The sequence below is a fragment of the Ambystoma mexicanum genome, chromosome 10 (genome assembly GCF_040938575.1).
Source record: "Ambystoma mexicanum isolate Mex_15411 chromosome 10, UKY_AmexF1_1, whole genome shotgun sequence".
Classification (NCBI taxonomy): Eukaryota; Metazoa; Chordata; class Amphibia; order Caudata; family Ambystomatidae; genus Ambystoma; species Ambystoma mexicanum.
The window spans coordinates 1,315,985,542-1,316,003,986 of NC_090932.1; the positions used below are offsets into that span (position 1 = coordinate 1,315,985,542).

At 45.6% G+C, this 18,445-nt stretch overlaps 1 protein-coding gene across 4 annotated transcripts in view; it reads left to right on the forward strand.

Moving 5' to 3' along the window:
- LOC138492307 (solute carrier family 2, facilitated glucose transporter member 11-like) overlaps nucleotides 1-18,445 on the forward strand; it is a 453,312-nt gene that overhangs the window by 110,762 nt on the left and 324,105 nt on the right. The window contains exon 1 of one of the 4 annotated variants that reach the window (XM_069619356.1): nucleotides 2,648-2,785. The exons of 2 other annotated variants lie outside the window; for them this stretch is intronic. Coding sequence is in view for 1 of the 2 variants with exons in the window: in XM_069619353.1 (XP_069475454.1) it covers nucleotides 2,732-2,785 (54 nt within the window). In the remaining variant the exon portion in view is untranslated. Of the gene's footprint in view, nucleotides 1-2,647; nucleotides 2,786-18,445 lie in introns of those variants that run through there. One more of the 4 variants, XM_069619353.1, reaches the window with a different exon arrangement.

Sequence of the window (18,445 nt, forward strand, 5' to 3'; positions counted from 1 at the left end):
GCTGCTTTAGGCCGAGTGGGGTTGCTGCCAGGCAGTCATGGACAGAGAGCCTAGTCCTTGTTCCGTTGGTCCTCTGTGTCCAATTTGGGCTCTAAGTTGTTGTGCTCCATCCACATGGAAGCCGCCTCTGGTGTTTCAAAGAAAAGGGCCATCCCACTGTGCAGTACCTTAAACCGTGCTCGGTAGATAAGCATGTACTTGGGGCCTAGTTGGCAGAACTTTGCCTTCATTGGTACAAATGTGTTCCTCCACTGCTATACCACGGGCGTGTAGTTGTGGTAAATGGTGATATTTACACTGCCTCTTTGGATCCTCTTGCCTTCTCTGGAGAACTGAAGGGTCACTTCCCAATCTTGATAGTTTAAAATCCTGGCAATGACCAGGCGGGGGTGGGAGCCCATTGGTGGCTTTTTCCGTAGGGAGCGATGAGCTCGCTCAACTACGAAGCCCTGAGATACATTCCCAGGTCCAATTTCCTGTAGCAGTAGGGTCTCTATATAGTTGGTGGTGTCTCGAACTTCTGCCCCCTCAGGCAGCCCCAACATCCGTAAATTATTTCTTCGGGATCTACCCTCCGCATCTTCCGCTCTTCGTTCTAGCATGGCACTTCTAGCCTCCAGCACCTTCAATAGCAAAGCCAAATCTTCTGTGGTAGTAACCGTGTCTTTTAAGAGTGTCCCATAGGGGTTCACCTTCTCTACTAGCGACCGCACATCATACCTGAGCACATCAACTTTCACCTCTTCTATTTTATTTTCCAGGGAGGATCAAAATGCCGCAATCGCAGCCACGACCTTGTCTTCTTGAGGCTCAGGTTGGGTTGGTGGAGTAGCGGGCTGGATCGGGTCCGTGGGCAGAACTGGGTGGCGGGGTTTCTGGTGGTTAACAAAGGAGTCCATTATCGTGCCATTCCCTTTGTTTTTAGAGGGCAACATGATTATGGCCGTAATGCGGATCAAGTCAGGCCCAGAACATGTAATCACAGTTGCCCCAAGTGGTAGAACGCTACAGCCCGCAGGTGAACTCCAACCCCTGCAGGGGGGCAGTCGTGAAACATGTTGGCAGGGTGGTTCTGGGGTTTAAGAGGCATAATGGTCAGGGGCAAGCAGAGCCCGCACCGCAAGCCAGATTGCGGTCCTGTTAGGGCATCAACCTGTGTGACCACACAGGACTCTCCAAGTTGGGCCTCAAGTAGGCCCCTAATGTCAATGGACTGGGTGCTTAGTTTGTGCATGGGCATTATAGGGCTATCTCATGGTTGCAGTGTTTAAACATTCGACAGTCCGCCTCTCCAGGGCTTCAGAAGAGGAGCATCGCCAGCATTGTTGGTGGGTGTTTACCCAAGTGGTCGTGGTGCGGTCCACCACACCTTCCTGTGGCAGGCAGTGTAGCAGGATGGGTGTCATTCCATGTATCTCAGCAACAGCAGTGTTGGTTGCAGCGGAGCATTATCTTAATGCAGGGGTTGCAGATGAGGCACCCCGCAGCAGTCCGTTGATTGGCTCACAGCAGACAGTTCCTCAAGCAGCCCCTCCAGTGTGTCAGTGACCGGGTATCAGCCCCAGCAGCAGCACTCCAGCTTTATGGATGGGCTGTGAGGGGGCTGCAGCGTGTTTCACCTTTCTCCGTCGTCACTGCCTTCAGTGAACAGGAGCTTCTCCTTCCGTTAGCTCATCTCTGCATCTCTGTCTCGGTACCGCCACAGCACTGAGTGCCCCACGAGCAGTGTTATTGCACAACATCAAGGGTTCGGGTTAGGAGCGCCACTTGGGTTCCCCAGGGTGTCACATGGGGGTGTGGGCACCGCAGAGGCTTGGTCTTGATGTCCAGCTTGGGGTCGAGCAGAGGGGGCAAAGCCTACAAGTTTTGCCCACAAAGTTTCTGAAGTGGCGCCTCCCATCACCAGTTAGCCCACCACCGAAATGTAGGTGTCATTGCGCCCCTGGACAGGCGTGAATGACAACGCAGGGAACTGTTAGCACTGCCGGCCACTTCTGATGCGCTACCAAGTCTACAGTTTTCTTGCGAAACCATTTTGTAAAGTCGGCCATCCTAGTTGAAGTGTAGATCCAGTGTTGCCTCTCATGTTTGTTTGCCTTACAGGGTGTGATGCGTTCTGTCTGGGTTGGTTTGTTGAGGGATACAGACTTTACGTTTCCTGAGGTATTGGCTTAGCCAGTTGAATTGGTGTTTTCATGTTTGGTTGTATTCGGGGTTGCTGAGGAGCCACACGCAAATGTGTACATAACCTTTAGCACAACACACCCAGCACCCCAACCTGGACAGTGTGCTCTTTGTCATTCAAAGGCCCTACTGCACTTCCTGGTACCCAACTCTTACTAAGTTACCTCGTATACTGGCTGCTCACATGTTCTACACTTAAAAAAAGAACTCACATTTGAACGTGGGATCAGCTGATGAATCGGCTAGGCTTCCTCAAAGAATCGCAGCGTGCTGTTCTTAAATAGCCCTGACAAATGGCCTGCTCCGCGTGCATGCCAGGCAACAGTGCCCGCTAAGTGAGGCGTAAACGTGCGTGACTGCATATGATGGCGCGCAGGGAAGCGGCGGTGCGCATAATGAGAGGGCTATTGTCTGTCCAGCGTGCCCAATTCAAGGTTTAAAAGTGGAGGAGAACGCCGGACGGGTGGCACTCTCCGGCTGCAGTCTCCCATGGTAAACGGCGTATTCACAGGACGGCCTGCAAAGAGGGAGTGTGTACACACAGCTCATGTCCGACATGGAGTACCAGCCGCTGCTCAAGGCGCCGGGCAAGCATGGCAAGGTAACAGCTGGCCAGCTGCAAGCAACGAGCCATAACATGTTTTCTTGATGTTTTTTTTATACGAATGGCCTGTTGGTTCACATGCGTATTCGCAGAAGTGTTGTTTGGCAATTTGGACGAGGCAGGGCACACTATCTATATAAATTAGTTGTCTCCGTATTGAAATCGCAGTGTATCATTTGAATGTGACTTTTAGGATTCGGGTCCGGCTTTGCCGGGACTGTGTCAGTTTTTGGTGCTCGATCTGTCCCCCTTTTCAAGATTATGTTCCTATTGGAAACTGCAGTTGTCCGTTTTTTTTGTAGTACGCCTTTATAGCTGGTAAGGCAGGAACGCGCAATCTCGCACAGAAGAAATGTTGCATTTTACAATTTAAGATAACGTTAATTTGTCATAAATTAATTATAATCTGTGTTTCTTTGAACAGTAACACGTAAACCTCCTTTTCCTCCAAACGCTACTGAAGTGCAGTGCCTTGACAGCCACTTTCAAGGGTTAGTCCTACTTTTATGTTAGTTGTCCTGTCCTGGTTTTTTACTTTTTAAACCGGGTCACCCTAGTCAATGATCTAATTTGGAAATCTGTTTTCTATTGTTTTAAAGCAAGGTAAACAACGCATGACAGCTATTCAGCAGTTCAAGGTAAACAACGCGTGACAGCTATTCAGCAGTTCAGGCACTGTTTTTTCTGCATCATGCACCCAAGCTTTTATAGTGCTTAGAAGGTAGAGGTAAAGCACAAGCTGTGCTCTAGTAATCACGCTCCTAAACCGACATAGCAGTAGACCACCTCCCTCCAATGTATTTTAAAGTGCATCAAAACGTCAGCACATACGGAAAAGGTGCAACATTTAGCATTGCCCGCTTTTTGTACTGATTTGGACTAGACCGACACACAAGTCAATGTCAGTTTTCGAGATCTGAATATCCGGCTTTTGGCTGAATGAACAGGACTGGCGAATGAGAGAAATTGAGCGGGTCGCAAAGGGGGTCAGAGTACTTCCAACTTAACGAAACACAGAAATGTACAAGCCAGTGCAGAATTTGAGGGCCTCTTTATCAAACGGCGAGTTTGCGGATTTATGTTCAAGCACACTTCATTGCAGATATGCAGGCAAAACACACACATTAACCAGTGGTCGAAGTGAGCGGGAGTTATTGGGAGCGCAGTACCACTACTTTTATTTTTTTACCGTTAACAGTTCCACTACTTTATACAGCCATTTTCCTCATGCCGGAATGGAATGATGAAAATGGTTGTATAAATAAAATCCGTTTTCTTCGACCACACCTCTCCATTTTACTGCCCCACAGCAGTTACAGCTAAACTGACATCTGTTTCACTGTATATTCGCCAAGACTGAATGACATCTCCGCCTGGATGAACTCTGTCTGGCTTTATTTTAGCTATTGGAAGCTGATGAAAAAATACAGGGGCATCCTCCTTTTGCCTGTTCAACCCTCTTGGCTGCCTGATTGGCTGTCTAACTGGACCAGGACAGCCTCTTGACACATGTGTTGCACCTTGCTCCCTCCCACCTACCCCCTTCCCCACCCGAGTTACAGGTTCCACTACTTATTTTGGCACACTTCTACCACTGACATAAACATATATCACATTATTTTAGCCTGGAAACCTGCAAGAATGGCTAAAGTAGGAGTTAAAGTTTCAGAGACCAAAATGTGACTGGTGCCTTTCACATCTGCAATAGCCCACCGTGGTTGGTTTTAAGCCTATCAGCACCCGAGCCCATATATGCCAACGTTTTAGAGTGGGCTCAAGGGTCACTTGTGCATTTCCGGCACGCACATGTCCTGCCCTCCAAAATGCGCCTATTTGCATAATCCCGCCCACCACCCTAAAAAGGGCACCATATTATGAACCCATGACATAGAGAGAAAATAGCATTAGAATCAGAAACAAGCACAGTTCACTTGGATTTACCTTTTGTGATAGTTGTTAATAGTGTAGAATAGAGACTGCTCCTTAGTTGACTGTGCTGCCCATTGGTTTGACAGGTGAGCGCTTCATCTTATTTGCTTCACTCAGGGAAACTGTGCACTACATTGCACTTTTGAGTTGCTGTTTAATCGCTGTTGGGAAGTGGTGGGATTGCACTGGAGTGTCTTGTGATCTTGGGCAAAACTGTTCCGAGCTCTTGTGTTCATTATCAGTGGCTTTCTTGACATATTGAAACATCATGAATAGATGTAGTAATGGGGTAAATGGTATTGTCTGGACTTACAATTAACCACGTTGTAAACAATTGTATATCTGGGTCCCTGGTGCTTATGGGAGAGGCAGAACCAGTTAAATGGGGGGATGAGATTGGGGGTGGGGACGACTAGGGCGTGGTGGGTAAGGTGCTGTCTCAGTGTGGGGGAAGATGGCCTAACAGTAGGGGGTGGAGGGCAGCAGGGTGAGGGAGCAGCGGAGGCCTGGGGCAAAAAACAAAATGGCGGTTTGAGGGAGTGCCGTAGGAGGCAGGAATGAAGCACAAGCTTATGCCTTTAGTTCAAGCCAGAGTTCATAGCCTCCTTAATAGTTCTTGTCTCTCCCCCAGCTGCTAATGTCATTTATTGCCTGCATTACAAGCACCTTGATTAATCCATCCATACTTCCTGGGTCCTTATCAGTGTTGTTCCGTCCATAATGAGCGGCGAGGCACTGATCCCCCGTCCAATATGGAGGTACCGCTGAGCCAGCTAAAGCAAAAACAGAGAAACATGATTTGCCTTTACATTTGGCAGTTCCCCAGCATACATGGCCAATGGGCCATTGAAGGCGGGGGCGTTTTGCTGCCCCAAACCTGCATGGCCCATTGGGCAAGCAGGGTGCAGACACTTCAGGGCTAAATGCACATAAGGGGGACTGCTGCTCCTCCCCGCACTTTGAGATGTCCTGGGGCAGTGATATGCGTGTGAATGAGAATGCAGAGTGCATGTTGTGTATTGGTGCACATGTGAATAAAAAAGAAGTGTGTTTGTTGCATGGGTGCATACATGAAAGGGTATGAGGGTGTGGGGGGGACATGAAGTGATGCTTGGTGGTATAATAAAGTAAAGTAAACAGAAGAGAGGGGGTGCAAGAGAAGTCAAACAGTGATCACCAGAACTATTAAAGTTGAGTCCATCACAAACAGTATCCAACAACACTTGGTTTTCATTCTCCCATAATATGCAAACACTTACAAATTCCATCATGCAAAGGTACTGTTGGCTAAAAGTCATGACTGATTAAGGGTATCGCACCTGCCATGGATCAATTGAAATATATGGACATTTTGATCATGGATTGAATCACGTCTGATATGATATGATAGGTTATTTATAACATGCTTAATACCCAGAGGTTTCTAAGCACGGACCCGGGGATTGAACCTGTGTTGCTCAGGATTGTCTTGCTTCCAAGGTGAGCACGTTGCCCCTAAGCTATCCTCCCAAGACATGGAGGTCTGCGGTCTGCAGGGGGTCAAGCCACATAGCAGTCATAGTTGGGGAGGGGCAGAGTATGTTTACTACCAGAGGTCCCATTTTCTCTACCTTGGCATGGTGTCATAATCTGTGCTGGGATTGATTATGGCTATGAGTGTTGGGATGGTGGTGATGTCACTAACATTCTTGGTGGAGTGTTGGTGTGGTGATGTCACTGGGAACATGGCAAGAGGCAGTGGTGTAATGGGGATTGTGTCCCTGCATCCCATTTCAGTTCAGGGAATCCCAGCGATATCTACCCTAACTAACTTAGTGGTCCACAATGTAAATAGGGACACAGGATCATGGAATCCTGTATTGAAACGGAAGCTGGAGATTGCCACCCTTAAGAACCATACATTTTTGGCGGGAAAGGGCTTTGTGAAGCCCCCTAAAAGAGGCCACGCCTGAGCCTCTGTACACAGAGCATCGTATCTCCATTAAAGGGTATCTAAAATGTTATCCTCTCTACTGCTGATTTTGGCCATATTGTGACCTCGGTGCGTGAATCACTAGATCACCATCATTTAGTATTTGTTGAATCAATCGGGCACAGGGCAAAATGCACCCATTCCCATACACTGCTGCCCTGGGTATTGGAGATCCCTCCGATCCTTCCTCTACATAGGAGCTGTAGTTCCACTGGATCCAGGTAATTACATCAAAGTTTTCAAAGTTCAAACCTTCACATTGTCTCATCTGGAGGAGTCCCTAAATCCGCAAATGTAATGTCAACTGGTCTTGAACAGTGCACTTCCACGAGTATTAACCACGTTTGCTGCATTTCTTTGCCGATTTTTTTTAACCATATATAGAAGTTTGGGCAATATATATAAGGTATATAGTGGGGGGTTTGGGGCGTGGTCTTTGCTCACTTTATGTGGTACAAAAAAGTGATAAAATCGGCCCAATTTTTTTTCCAAATTTTCTATTCGTCAAAAAAGAAGAAAAATTGAAGAACATTCATAGATCCCTTCCATCATTTTGGTGACCTTGCTACGTTTGGCTCTGGAAGAAAAATGGGGGATTGGTAGTGGATAGAGGGGTAAGATAGATGGCCATCCTGTGGTGTTGATGTTTCATTTCGGGTGGATAGCGGCTGAGTGTGTGTTTCATCCTGAAGGGGATGCCGGGGGTCGATCAGTCAAAGTTAGCGCTGCAAGGGCCTTGTTAGCCACAGGTGTGAGGGGGTGTTAAAGGGTGAGAAAAGAAGTGAGCAGCGGTGTTGTACTGTTCATGCGTTGTGTTTGTAGGAAGCTTGATCTCCTGTGAGGGTTGGTTGTATGGGTAGTGAAAGGTGCAGTGAGATGAAGCTGTGATTCAATTTGAGGGAGAGGGAGCATGGATAGCCGAGAGGGAATCCGTGAGTTCAAGAGGTGTTGGCCAGCTATAGTTGGAATATGTGGTTATATTCTTTATTGATGAGGGATTTTGCTTTTATGGTTTAATTAAAAGGGTGCGAGGAGGCTGAACTGAATGAGTCGGATCTCCGAAGATTCTCATCTGATGCACTGAGTACTGGTCCATTGCATTTTCGCAAGAGTGTCAATCTGATCCCATAAAAAGGTTGCAGGGAGACTGACCCAATTGAGTCAGATCTCCCGTAGTCCTTGACTGTGTGTCTAGGATCATGGCATGTTCATGACCTAGGCAGAGGAGGTTCCATCTGATCCTTGTTGTTGATAATGGGGTTCTATTGATTGTTTTTTTTGTGTGCTGGTGCTGTGCTGATATCAATTGCGTAGACAGGTTTTCAGGGATTTTCTGAAAGTCATGTGGTTTTTTTCCCTCCATATATCTACGGGCATAGAATTCCAGAGTTTAGTTTAATGAAAGGAGGAGGAAGATCCTCTGTGGTGTTGCCAGTTAAATAATGACACCATTCTCAATAGTTTGTAGTGGATTCATTTCCTTGTAGATGATTCCGGCCCCTGTCGTGTAAGGTGCGGTGGGCAATGCATTCCCTTTTAAAATGAATCCTCCCTTTGATCGGTAGCCAATGGACTGTTTGGATGGCGTAGGTGTGTGTCTTTGAGGAGTCTTGATGTCATGCTTTAGACTCTTTGAGCCTGTTCAGTAGGTAATCAGGGAGCTCCAAGTAGAGGCAGTTGGTGTAGTCGAGTCGCAAGAGCACTCGTGTGATCAGTGCCCTGGTTGTGCGCATGAAAGGTAGATAAGGCATGGGGCCCTGTATCGTTCAGAGTTGAAAGAAGCAGGTCCTTATGATGACTTTGATCTGTGCTTCCAGTGTGGGGTCTGTGTCTTTCAAACATCCAAGGTTTTTGACAGCTGTTCTAAGCAGAGGGCACTTTCTAATTTCTAAAGGCTAGGGCATTAGTGTGGCGCTCATAGTAGTGTGGCACTGCAAATTGTAAGCACAGTTTTGTACGGGTTAAGTTTCAGTCTGTTTGTTGTCATCAATGAGCCAATATGAGATAAGCATGTGCTCTTAGATGGTTCGGGTATTATCTGTATAGCTGGAACATGTGAGACCTGAATTACTAATGAGTTCCAGAAGAGTGGTCATCTATATATTGAAAAGGAGAGCAACATGCTGGCTCTGTGGGGTATTCCACATGGGAGGCTCAGTCCCTCCAGAGAAGGATCACATACTCCAGTGCAGACATTCCCTTTAATCTGGTGTCCTCTAATATTTTTAGTAGGGTTTATTGAGTGACAAAAACTGTGGTGATGCCCAATGGGATGAGTGCACTGGACAAGTCTGTGTTGTTTTTTAGGTTGTCCCAAATAGAGCATAGTATGGATTTTGTTCTTATAGGGCTGAATCTGTGTTGTGAATCATGGAGAAGAAAGATGCTTCCAACATGTTCCTGTAGCTGTTGGTAAATAAACGTCTCAATAATTTTTAGAGGGGCCTGGTGTGTTGGAGTTTGGTGGGTAGTTTATTAGGCTGTTGAGAGCAGCTCTATGCTATTTTAGGAGAGGCTTGACGAAGGCCGTTTTGAAGTGTGGGGAGCAATGCCTTGTTCAATGGAATCCTTGAGCAGGGCTTGGAAGGACTGCGGCACTCTGGGATTCTTTGTTATTGCGTTGTAAACATTGGAGGGCACAGGTATTCTGAAGACCCTGCTGGGTTGAAAGCATTGACTGATGTTAGGAGCTCCTGAATCTAGATGCGTTGAAAGGCTTGCAGTGATGCACTTGGTGGTTTCCGCACCTGGGATTGGCAATGTTGTTTCTTTTTTTAATGAAGATGGTCCTGGATTTGTTGAATGGCTTCTGGAAGTGTTTTGCAATGGAGTCACGTAGCTCTCTAGTTGATGCGGGTGCTCTGTTCCAGGCCAAAGGGTTTTTGAATTTGTCGATGCACTTGAAAACTAAGTGTAATACGCTGTATTGGCTTCAACCATTCCCACTCTGTCGATTCGAAGATGTTGATGGTAAAATAATTTGTCTGTTGGTATGGTAGATCATTTTCCCTCCAGATTTTCTCAAGCATCCTGTTTTTTTTCTTTCTTGAAAAGGTTAAGTTTAGGGGTAACCCATTTGTTGACTTGTTTTTTTGTAAAAATGTGAAGGGGCCATGTGTCAAGGGTGTGTCGTTATGTAAATCATCTGTTGTCATCTTCTGGGTACTGATCCTGAGCTGGAGTTTGGAGACATCAGGTGTATCAAGGAGCATGTGCAATTTCCTCTCCTTCCAGGTCATGATTGAAGTTGGAGAGGCTTTGGTGGACTTTGGTATCAGTGGTGCTTGGGTGAAGCTATTGAAAAGAATGAAAGGTGGTCTCCCCAAGGTAAGAGAACTAGGTATGAGAAAGTGATGAACATCTCCTTACAAGACATGCCATCCAATAGGATGGGCCTGTTAACCAGTTGCTTGAGGTTTAGGACCCCAATGGCTGTTAAAAGTGCTGTCAACCTTTTCCTGCCAGAGATTGAAATACCTCCCATATGGTGCACCAAATGTGTAGTAGCCACACCTGCAACTTATCTGCAAAAGATGGGTTTATGAGGGTAGTCTGCAGATGAGAATGGTGTTCGGTGTGAACATGTTATGTATGAGATAGAACCAAGTAGCAGAAGTGATTTGCAGTACAGGGTGTTGTCACACCAAGAGATTTTTACATCGATAGCATCATTGGGTGGGAGAGTAATTCCTCCTTTTCTCTCGGTTGTTCTGTTGGTGAGTTCAATCTTGTAGCCTGTGCTAATGGCCTCTTGCATAACTGCCAAGTAGTTGTGTGTGAGGCAGGTCTATGTGCTCAATAGTAGGTCTCTTTCATCCTTACAGAGAACGTCACAGATGTGCAGTGATGAGAAGGCATCTGCTTCTGAGATGTTCTTTTTAGCTCTGCTGTGTTGTGTCATTTGCTTGGCCTGGCCCTTCCCTGAGGGTGTGGGCTTCTGAAATCTCTGGAGTGGTGCTTTGATCTGAGAAGAAACTGAACATGTTCTTCTTGGGTTCTGGTTCATCCTCTAGGTTTTAGTGACAGTTGGTGGTAGGGGGATGTTTTGTGATAAAAGGTGTAATCTGTGTTTGGTCCTGGACGCAAACATTTCTGGTTATTTGCCTGATAGGTGGGACAGGGCCAATGAGAAAGGTCTTCTGTGTTTGTATTTGTATTTATTGAAGGTTAAGGTATCATTTCGACCAGAAATTACATAACCAGGAAGCAATACATGCAACAAAGTCCGTCCCAGGTAGGGGTCCCTTCATAATAGCTTGATTGTAGATGGGAGTGAGTAGCAGGTTGTTGAGAAGGACAGGTAAGGACCACTAATGGACAGGGAAACAGACATAGCTAGCAACAAAGTAGAGGCCTGGTTCCACAATATATTGTTAGCACATGGAGGTCTTTATTGACCTCCTCTCAACCAATCAGAATGTTCAGAGCGCAGTTAATAACTACTGGTATTGACTGCATTGTGAACATTCGGAGTTCCAAAGCGGACAGGGAACCAATAATGAGATTTCCAGGCAAAATCTCGTCCATTAAGACACTTCCTCTATGGGAGGACCTTTTTCTCCACTGCAACATCCTATTTAACTAATTGAAGAGAAAGTGAAAACATAAGAAAATGCTTTCACTTTCCGTTTAGTTTTACATGACATCTAATGCATGTTCCTGTTAAACCTGCTCAAGTTTATCAAAGATTACCATTAAAATGCTTAACTTATGAAGACACTTATCAAGACAGCCGTGTTAGGTAAATACTACACCATAAACCACATTTGATTTACTAACTCATTTTGCCTATTGAATTTGCTCACTAGTAAAGCAAAATCTTTTTACTTCTTCCCCCAAAACTCCAAAACATGTATTGCTATTACCACTATGTTCTAATACCCTTATGGACCTCCGGAGGGGTCATTATCACTTGGGATAGTGATCCTTCCCCAATTATTGGCCCTCGTATTTGCATCAGGCCATAACTTGGTGGCAGGTCATTATCCTGTTAAAATGACCCCCTCCCCTGAGTCTACAAGGCTATATTACACATGTTCACACATTTACAACTGAGCACATCAATGGGGTAGTTTTGGCAGGGAGGACTGGATCAGATGGGGAAGATGGGGGAATCCATTTGCAGGGCAGAAGGTGCAGCGTGAGTCTGGTTTTCAAGCATTCAAGAGATTGGATAGTGGGTAATTAGAGGAACACTGGGACTAGGAATGGAAAGGGTACAGCGGGAGAAGGCATATAGAGCATGAGATGGAGAGTACAGGGAGAGACTGTCTGTAAGGGGGGCAAGGCCATGGATGGATTGGAAGACAAGAATTAATTTGTTCCTCTGTAACCACGGAACACCTGCTAGACAATGTTATGCATATCTGCTGTAACGAATGTTATTAACATGTACTAAGTTGAATATTCTGTAACGGCGCCACAATGCCTCCGGGCCCCTGGGCGCTTGATAAATCAAAATAAATAAATAAATACATTTTACGAGAGAGCAATTTTGCATAGTGAGCCAGGCAGTCGGGTGGCGGCGTAGAGAAGTGGTGGAGGGTTGCGTTACATTGGAGAGGGTTCAATTGACAAGGCTGAGGATTATGTTAAGGGGGCTGAGGAGGTGGCAAAGGAGTAGTATTGAGCAGTAGATGAGTTTATTGAGCACAAGAGTGGAGATTAGTGTTTTATCTGAGTGGCGGTTGAGGTGAGGGCACCATTTTCTAATGTTGAGGAGATGGTTTCTAGCAGCTCTGGCAGTGGTCATAATGACCTGCTGAAGTCTGAGGTTGCTGTTGAAGAGGAACGTTGGATGTGGGAGTGAGGATTTGTGATGGGAAGGAGATGGGGAATGGGAGTGTGGGATTAGCACTGGAGGTGGAGAGAAATGTAATTTCTATGTTGGAAGAGTTCTGTATTGGGCATCTTAGTGCCATCTAGAGACAGGTGGCTGTGAGGCAGTGTTGTGAGGTTTTGGAGAAATAGCAGGGGTGAAGGATGTATAGGAGAACAAACCTAGGTCTTCTCAGCAAATAGGTGGTATGGAAAGCCAAAGGAGGAGATGAGCTTCGATGGGCAGCCATCAATGTTGGACAACAGTTAACGCGGGGCGCCACCGAGCAAAATCACAATAGGGCACCAGGGAGCAAATCACAGTTACCAACAATTCATGATCGACACCTAGGAGCAAAACCAAAGCAGGGCAGCAATACATGTGGGACATGAGTTTCATTTTTAATTTATTTTTTAAAAGAGGCCAATCAGCAGTATGAGGGAATTAATTACTTGTGCTGGTATTGCAGGTTTCTTCACCCATAATATGCTTGAAGAATCCTTGATACACACAACACGACAGTTCAACCTGCAAAAACCTCAAACCTTGCAAGAACCTATCAAACTAAATGTAGACAAGAACTCTAACGGATGCGGATGCCAAAATGTTAGTACAGAAGTGTCTACCAGCAAAAAATCATGCATGGCTTTGGTGTGGACAAGTGGGTATGATGAAGTAATGCATACTATTGCCTGGAGGGGCAATAAAGATGAATTGTTATTTCCCTTTCATGTCATGTAGAGTTGGGTGTTCTAGACTGCTATCCGTTTCTGAAAAGTAGACATTCTACGGAATTCAAGGAGAGGACAAATGTTTGCGTTTTATGAAGGCACATGGGTTTTGGTCTGAAAGCCTTGCAATTCAAAGTTCCATATGGAAAAATTGCGTTTGAGTTCTCCTGACTTTGCTACTATAAAAATTAAAAATACTCAGATTTAACCACCAGACATCAGCGCCTCAGTGAGAAATGGAGGAGAGATTTGGGTAAGATAACGACGTGCAACATATTGTTGACGGCATCAGCACATTATTGTTAATCACGGTAGTCATTAAGATAGCTCAGCAGGTTATGGAACTGTAACAGCCATCAGGAACAATCCACTCGGGAGGATAGCTCAGGGGCAACGTGCTCCCCTTGGAAGCGAAACGACACAGAGTGCCACAGGTTCGATCCCCGGCTGCGTGCTTAGAAACCTCTGGGTAATAAGCTTGTTATAAATGATCTATCATATCACTCTCAAATATTGAGTGATGCCTGAGCCTTTATACAGTTCTCACGAAACCAATACCAATAAGTTGCAAGTAAATCCGCCAGGTAACTATAAGCAGCAATACTGGCGGAAATCCCTATATCGGAACAAAGTTTTATTATTAACACAATACAAATATTTTAAAAGGATGACATATTTTGCAGGATTCGATAAACTTACCTCTTCTCAAAGTAATTATAAAATGTGCTTTTCTGTTGGAATTGTAACAAAATGGTGTTAATGAATAAAACAAGGGAAGGAAGAAAATCCCGAGGTCCTTATTCCCACTGCATTCTTTCTTGGGAAGAGATGTCTCCAGCCTTACATCTGAGCAGTGCTTCAGGCGGCCTCCTTCACGCTGGGCATCATGTGACTCTTCCATCAGCTGCTCCGTGGCCGGCAATTTAACCGTGCCCTCAGGCTGCGGGCAACGCGCAACTCTAAAGTTGGCTCCAGTTCAAAGAACTCATGGGCTTTGACGGCCAGAGAAACGTTATACTTACTATATTTCTTAAGTGAAATGTTATTTTATTTTTTTCCCCGACCAAGCTATGGTGGCACTCGTTAGATGTCTAAATATAATTGAATCGAGGAGCCCCACTCAGGCGCTTAGAGTAAACCTTCTGAGGTGTTAGTTCTTGGGGCATCTTGGCTTGAATAATGCCATAACACCAGGGGTCGAAGTGGGCGGGAGCGGTCGGCAGCGGTGCTCCCATACTTTTTGTTTTCACTGTTCCTATACTTTTATTCGAAAAAGAAACCGTTCTGGAATTGTTTAGTTTTAAAATGCAAGTGTAGGAAGAAGTTGAAGCTTGCACTTCAGTGCACTGCACATTCCAGTAAATAGCAGGTGTGATTGTTTGGGGGTTTGGATTGTGTGTGGGAAGGCAGGCAGGGATGAGATTTGTAGGGACCGGGGCAGGCCAGCAGGGAACATAGTTCCACTACTTCTTTTCATACACTTTGACCGTTACATAACGCAAAATGATGGGGGCACTCTGGAAAGTGGGGTTGTGGCCCCCTGAAATTGCTGACACCCAGAGACTTGCAAAGGCCTACTGCTGAATGGCGGAGCCTTCCGGCACTTCAAGGACTGGTGGATGTGTGTGTTACGGCGAGCGGGTGTGTTTGAGGTTAGTTGTGTCTTCACTGCCATTGGTAGTAGTGATTCAGCTCAGAATGCGGCTCCTGTTGTTGAGATGAGCAGGAGAGCGTCTATTGGGGTTACATGTAATTTCAACGAATAAAAAATAGTGCATGACATAATACCGAAAAAATAAATATCCTTTTTTTTAAAATTGCGGCAGCCAGCCCTTTTGTCCCCCTGTTTCTCCATGTTTTTAACCCCATCCGGACCACGCCCCACACTTTATAACCCCTTAGCCCCACACCCCACATATTTATTTTTCATAGTTTTTCTGTATTATTTAATTTCTTGGGTTTTTTTTCTCGATATAATCATATTGGTGGTGAGTGTCCTTCATCTTCCTCGTGGGTAGAGAATCATGTGACGCAGATCAAAGTTCCCCACCATCTTTTAAAGGTATTCCCCTTTCAGGGACGTCATTTCACCAAAATGCCAGGGGTAGCGCAAGTGACATCACATGACCCTTGACCCCCGATGACATCACAGGAAGTGATGTCATTTGACCCCGCCCTGAAGTGATATCACGGGAAGGATGAAAGACTGAGCTGAGGCATTTAAGACCAGACTAAATCAGGGACTCGCCCCACGAAGTGTGCCTGAAATAAACCTTTAATGAGCCTAGCAATTATTGTATAGAATTCCAGAAAGACACATTATTTGGTATTCCTATTCTTTCTTATTTAGGGTCAGTGCTGAAAGTGTTAGACTTGTGGCACTCCTGTTCTTATTTTTCTTCTTTTTTTCAAGGAGCCTGAACAAGAAAGCCAGCCACTCCAGAAGTAAAGAGCCACATGGTGCTGGCCACAGCCAGGAGCTTGCATTATCAAAAAAATGAGACAGAGGTCGCAAGGGAGATCACAGAGGTCGCAAGGGAGACCTCAGAGGTCACAGTTGTGACCTCTGGCGACCCCTAAATGAGGTCCCTGCCGCCTTTACTTCACCTAAAAATGTCTTCTTTCTTCTACATTCACTTCATCGGACATTTACTTCTTCACGCATTTACCTATTCGCACCTTTACTTCGTCTTCATCTTCACATTTTCCAAGGTGGCAATGGATATGGTAAGGTGAGCTGTGAGGTTGGAGTTCGGGTAAAGCGGGCTTAGTACGAAGATTAAGAGTGAGAAAAGAAGGGGGTTAACAGGGTGTCTCCCCCTGTAATGACATAGTCAATGTTAGAAGAAGTGAAAGACAGAAGTAGTAAAGGTATGAAGAGGTAAATGAGACAAAGTGAATGTATGGGCAAGTGAATGCGGAAGAAGTAACGTCCCTCTTAAAGGAGCAGCAGACTAAAAGACAGGGCAAATCCGCTAGATTTCATCCAGCCCTGGGGCCCCATTTTGCCCCTTTTCTTTTGCTTTGCTGTGCGTTGCTATTCATAGAAAAATGACTAAATGCCATTTTCTCTATCAACCAGTTATTGCCCTGATGAATTGTTAAAAAGAAATGAAAAAACATCAAATATATTTTGGCAGTTCTGCCATATTTATATTGATGGAAACATATATGTAGTTAATTTATCTTTGATATATTTTAATGCATGTTTTTTATGTTTGTTATTTATTTATTTATTGTGCATTTGTAAGGTGCTTATACATCAAGTAAATTGTGTTTCAAAGCACCCACAGGGCAACAGGGAGGGAACAAGGGAGTGAAATCAAGTATAACAATGAAGGATAGAGGCGGACCTACTAGGCCATGTGAGCATTCATTATGTGCAAGTGCAGAGAGAGAGAAGGGATGAGGGAGTGGGGGTTTAAGTGCTAGATGTACACGAGGGAAGTGCTAGGGAGTGAGCAGCTGTAAGTGGCGAGGTGAGAGTGGTCAGCCGCCGATAAATAAATAAGTGCAGGCCTGTTGCAGCATAGGCCTGTGGGTGCCAAGGCAAGAGCTGGGTAGCGGGCAGAGGGTGAAGGCGATTGGGTGTGGGAGGCCAGGAGCCAAGAGGACATATAAGGGCCCTGGTCACCAATCTCATCAACTGTGGGGTTTAGCAGAGGGGGGCAGAAGGGAAAGAGGAGGTGAAAAGGAAAGTCTTGAGGAGCTTCCGGAATTTGAGGAGATCCGGCCCAAGAGGAAGAGGGAAGGGGAGGCTGCTCCATAGGAGGGAGCCTGCTGAAAGACATCGTCCACCAACTCGCTGTTTAGCGAAGCGCTTGACACACAGGGAATTGGTGCCAGAGGAACGTAAAGATCTGGAGGGAGAGTATTTAGAGAGAGAAAGTTGCAGATAGCGTGGGCCCCAGCCTCAGACAGCCTTGTGGATGAAGCAGGGGGATTTCAATTTGATCCTTGCAGCAACCGGGAGCCAGTGGAGAGTATTTAGGGCTTTTAGAGTTTGCTTGTAAATGGAAGAATTAAAACATTACATTATAACTTTTAGAAAATGGTTCGGATGAAATGCTTTTGCAATGCACTTTTTGAAAATAAAATAAGGACTGTATTAATTTAATTATGAAAGGTCTGCTAAGTTCTAACCAAAATAAGGGTGCACATTTTTACCGATGCCCTCTCTTTGTGCGATGGTGATATGCAGAGGCACAGTGTGAAGTGGCATTGATATGCTGGTGACACCCAGATCACATTCCCAAGCAACCTAGAGACATTGCTTCATTCCCTGACAAGTTGCTGAGCCCAGGTGGCCAACTGGATAGTGACAAATGGCCTGACACCCAACCCGTGCAAAACAACTGCTGCTAATGATTGCCAATGGTAATGGGAACATTCTGCGACCCAGCTGCAGATTTAACCTGAATGCTCAACTAGCTCCTGAGCTTAGCCCTGTGATTTCCTATCTGCTGATACGTTGCGGTGTGGACCCAGACCTTGGTTAGTGACATGTTTGAACTACGGTAGTGCTCTATTCCTGTAACATAGCTCAGCGGGTTGAGCGCTCCCTGCTGTGATCTGCAGGGCCCGGCAAGGGCAACTCAGCCTTTCAATCCTTCTGAGGTCGATAAATGAATACCAATTTCGGTTGGGTGATATTGTATGTAAATATGTGCTTTGGATTAAGGCGCTATATAAATAACACATCATTATCTGTTTTTATAGCTTCTCGTGCTTTAAAAGGCTTCAAGCAGCACATAACACATCAGTTTGAAAGCCCGGATGAGTATTTTGCTTTAAGCGCCTAACGCTAAAATAGTGTTAACTGTCATGTTTGAGGTTGGGCTTCTGTGCAGACATCATAGACCGAGAAGGTAGTCAATTGGATGGCCAGCAGATCATTTTCTGCAAACTGAGATAATCATAGGGTGGGCACCGAGCACAAACAATGTTATTACACATGCCACTAACAGGGCACACATTCTCGATGCAGTGCTCCAAACCAGTATAAGATGCACTCTGAGTCTCACACTCTGGGCTTTATCGATTTGCTCACTGCATAGCTTAGTTACTTCTTGGCAGTTTAGGCCGATTCCATTGGTGCTCCTCCACTGTGTCTTTTTAGAACAGGTGGGCCTTGAGCTTTGTTCTCAAAGACATCAGGTTGGGAGCTGTTGTTACGTAGAGACATCCACAGAGCTTGCGCCTAATCA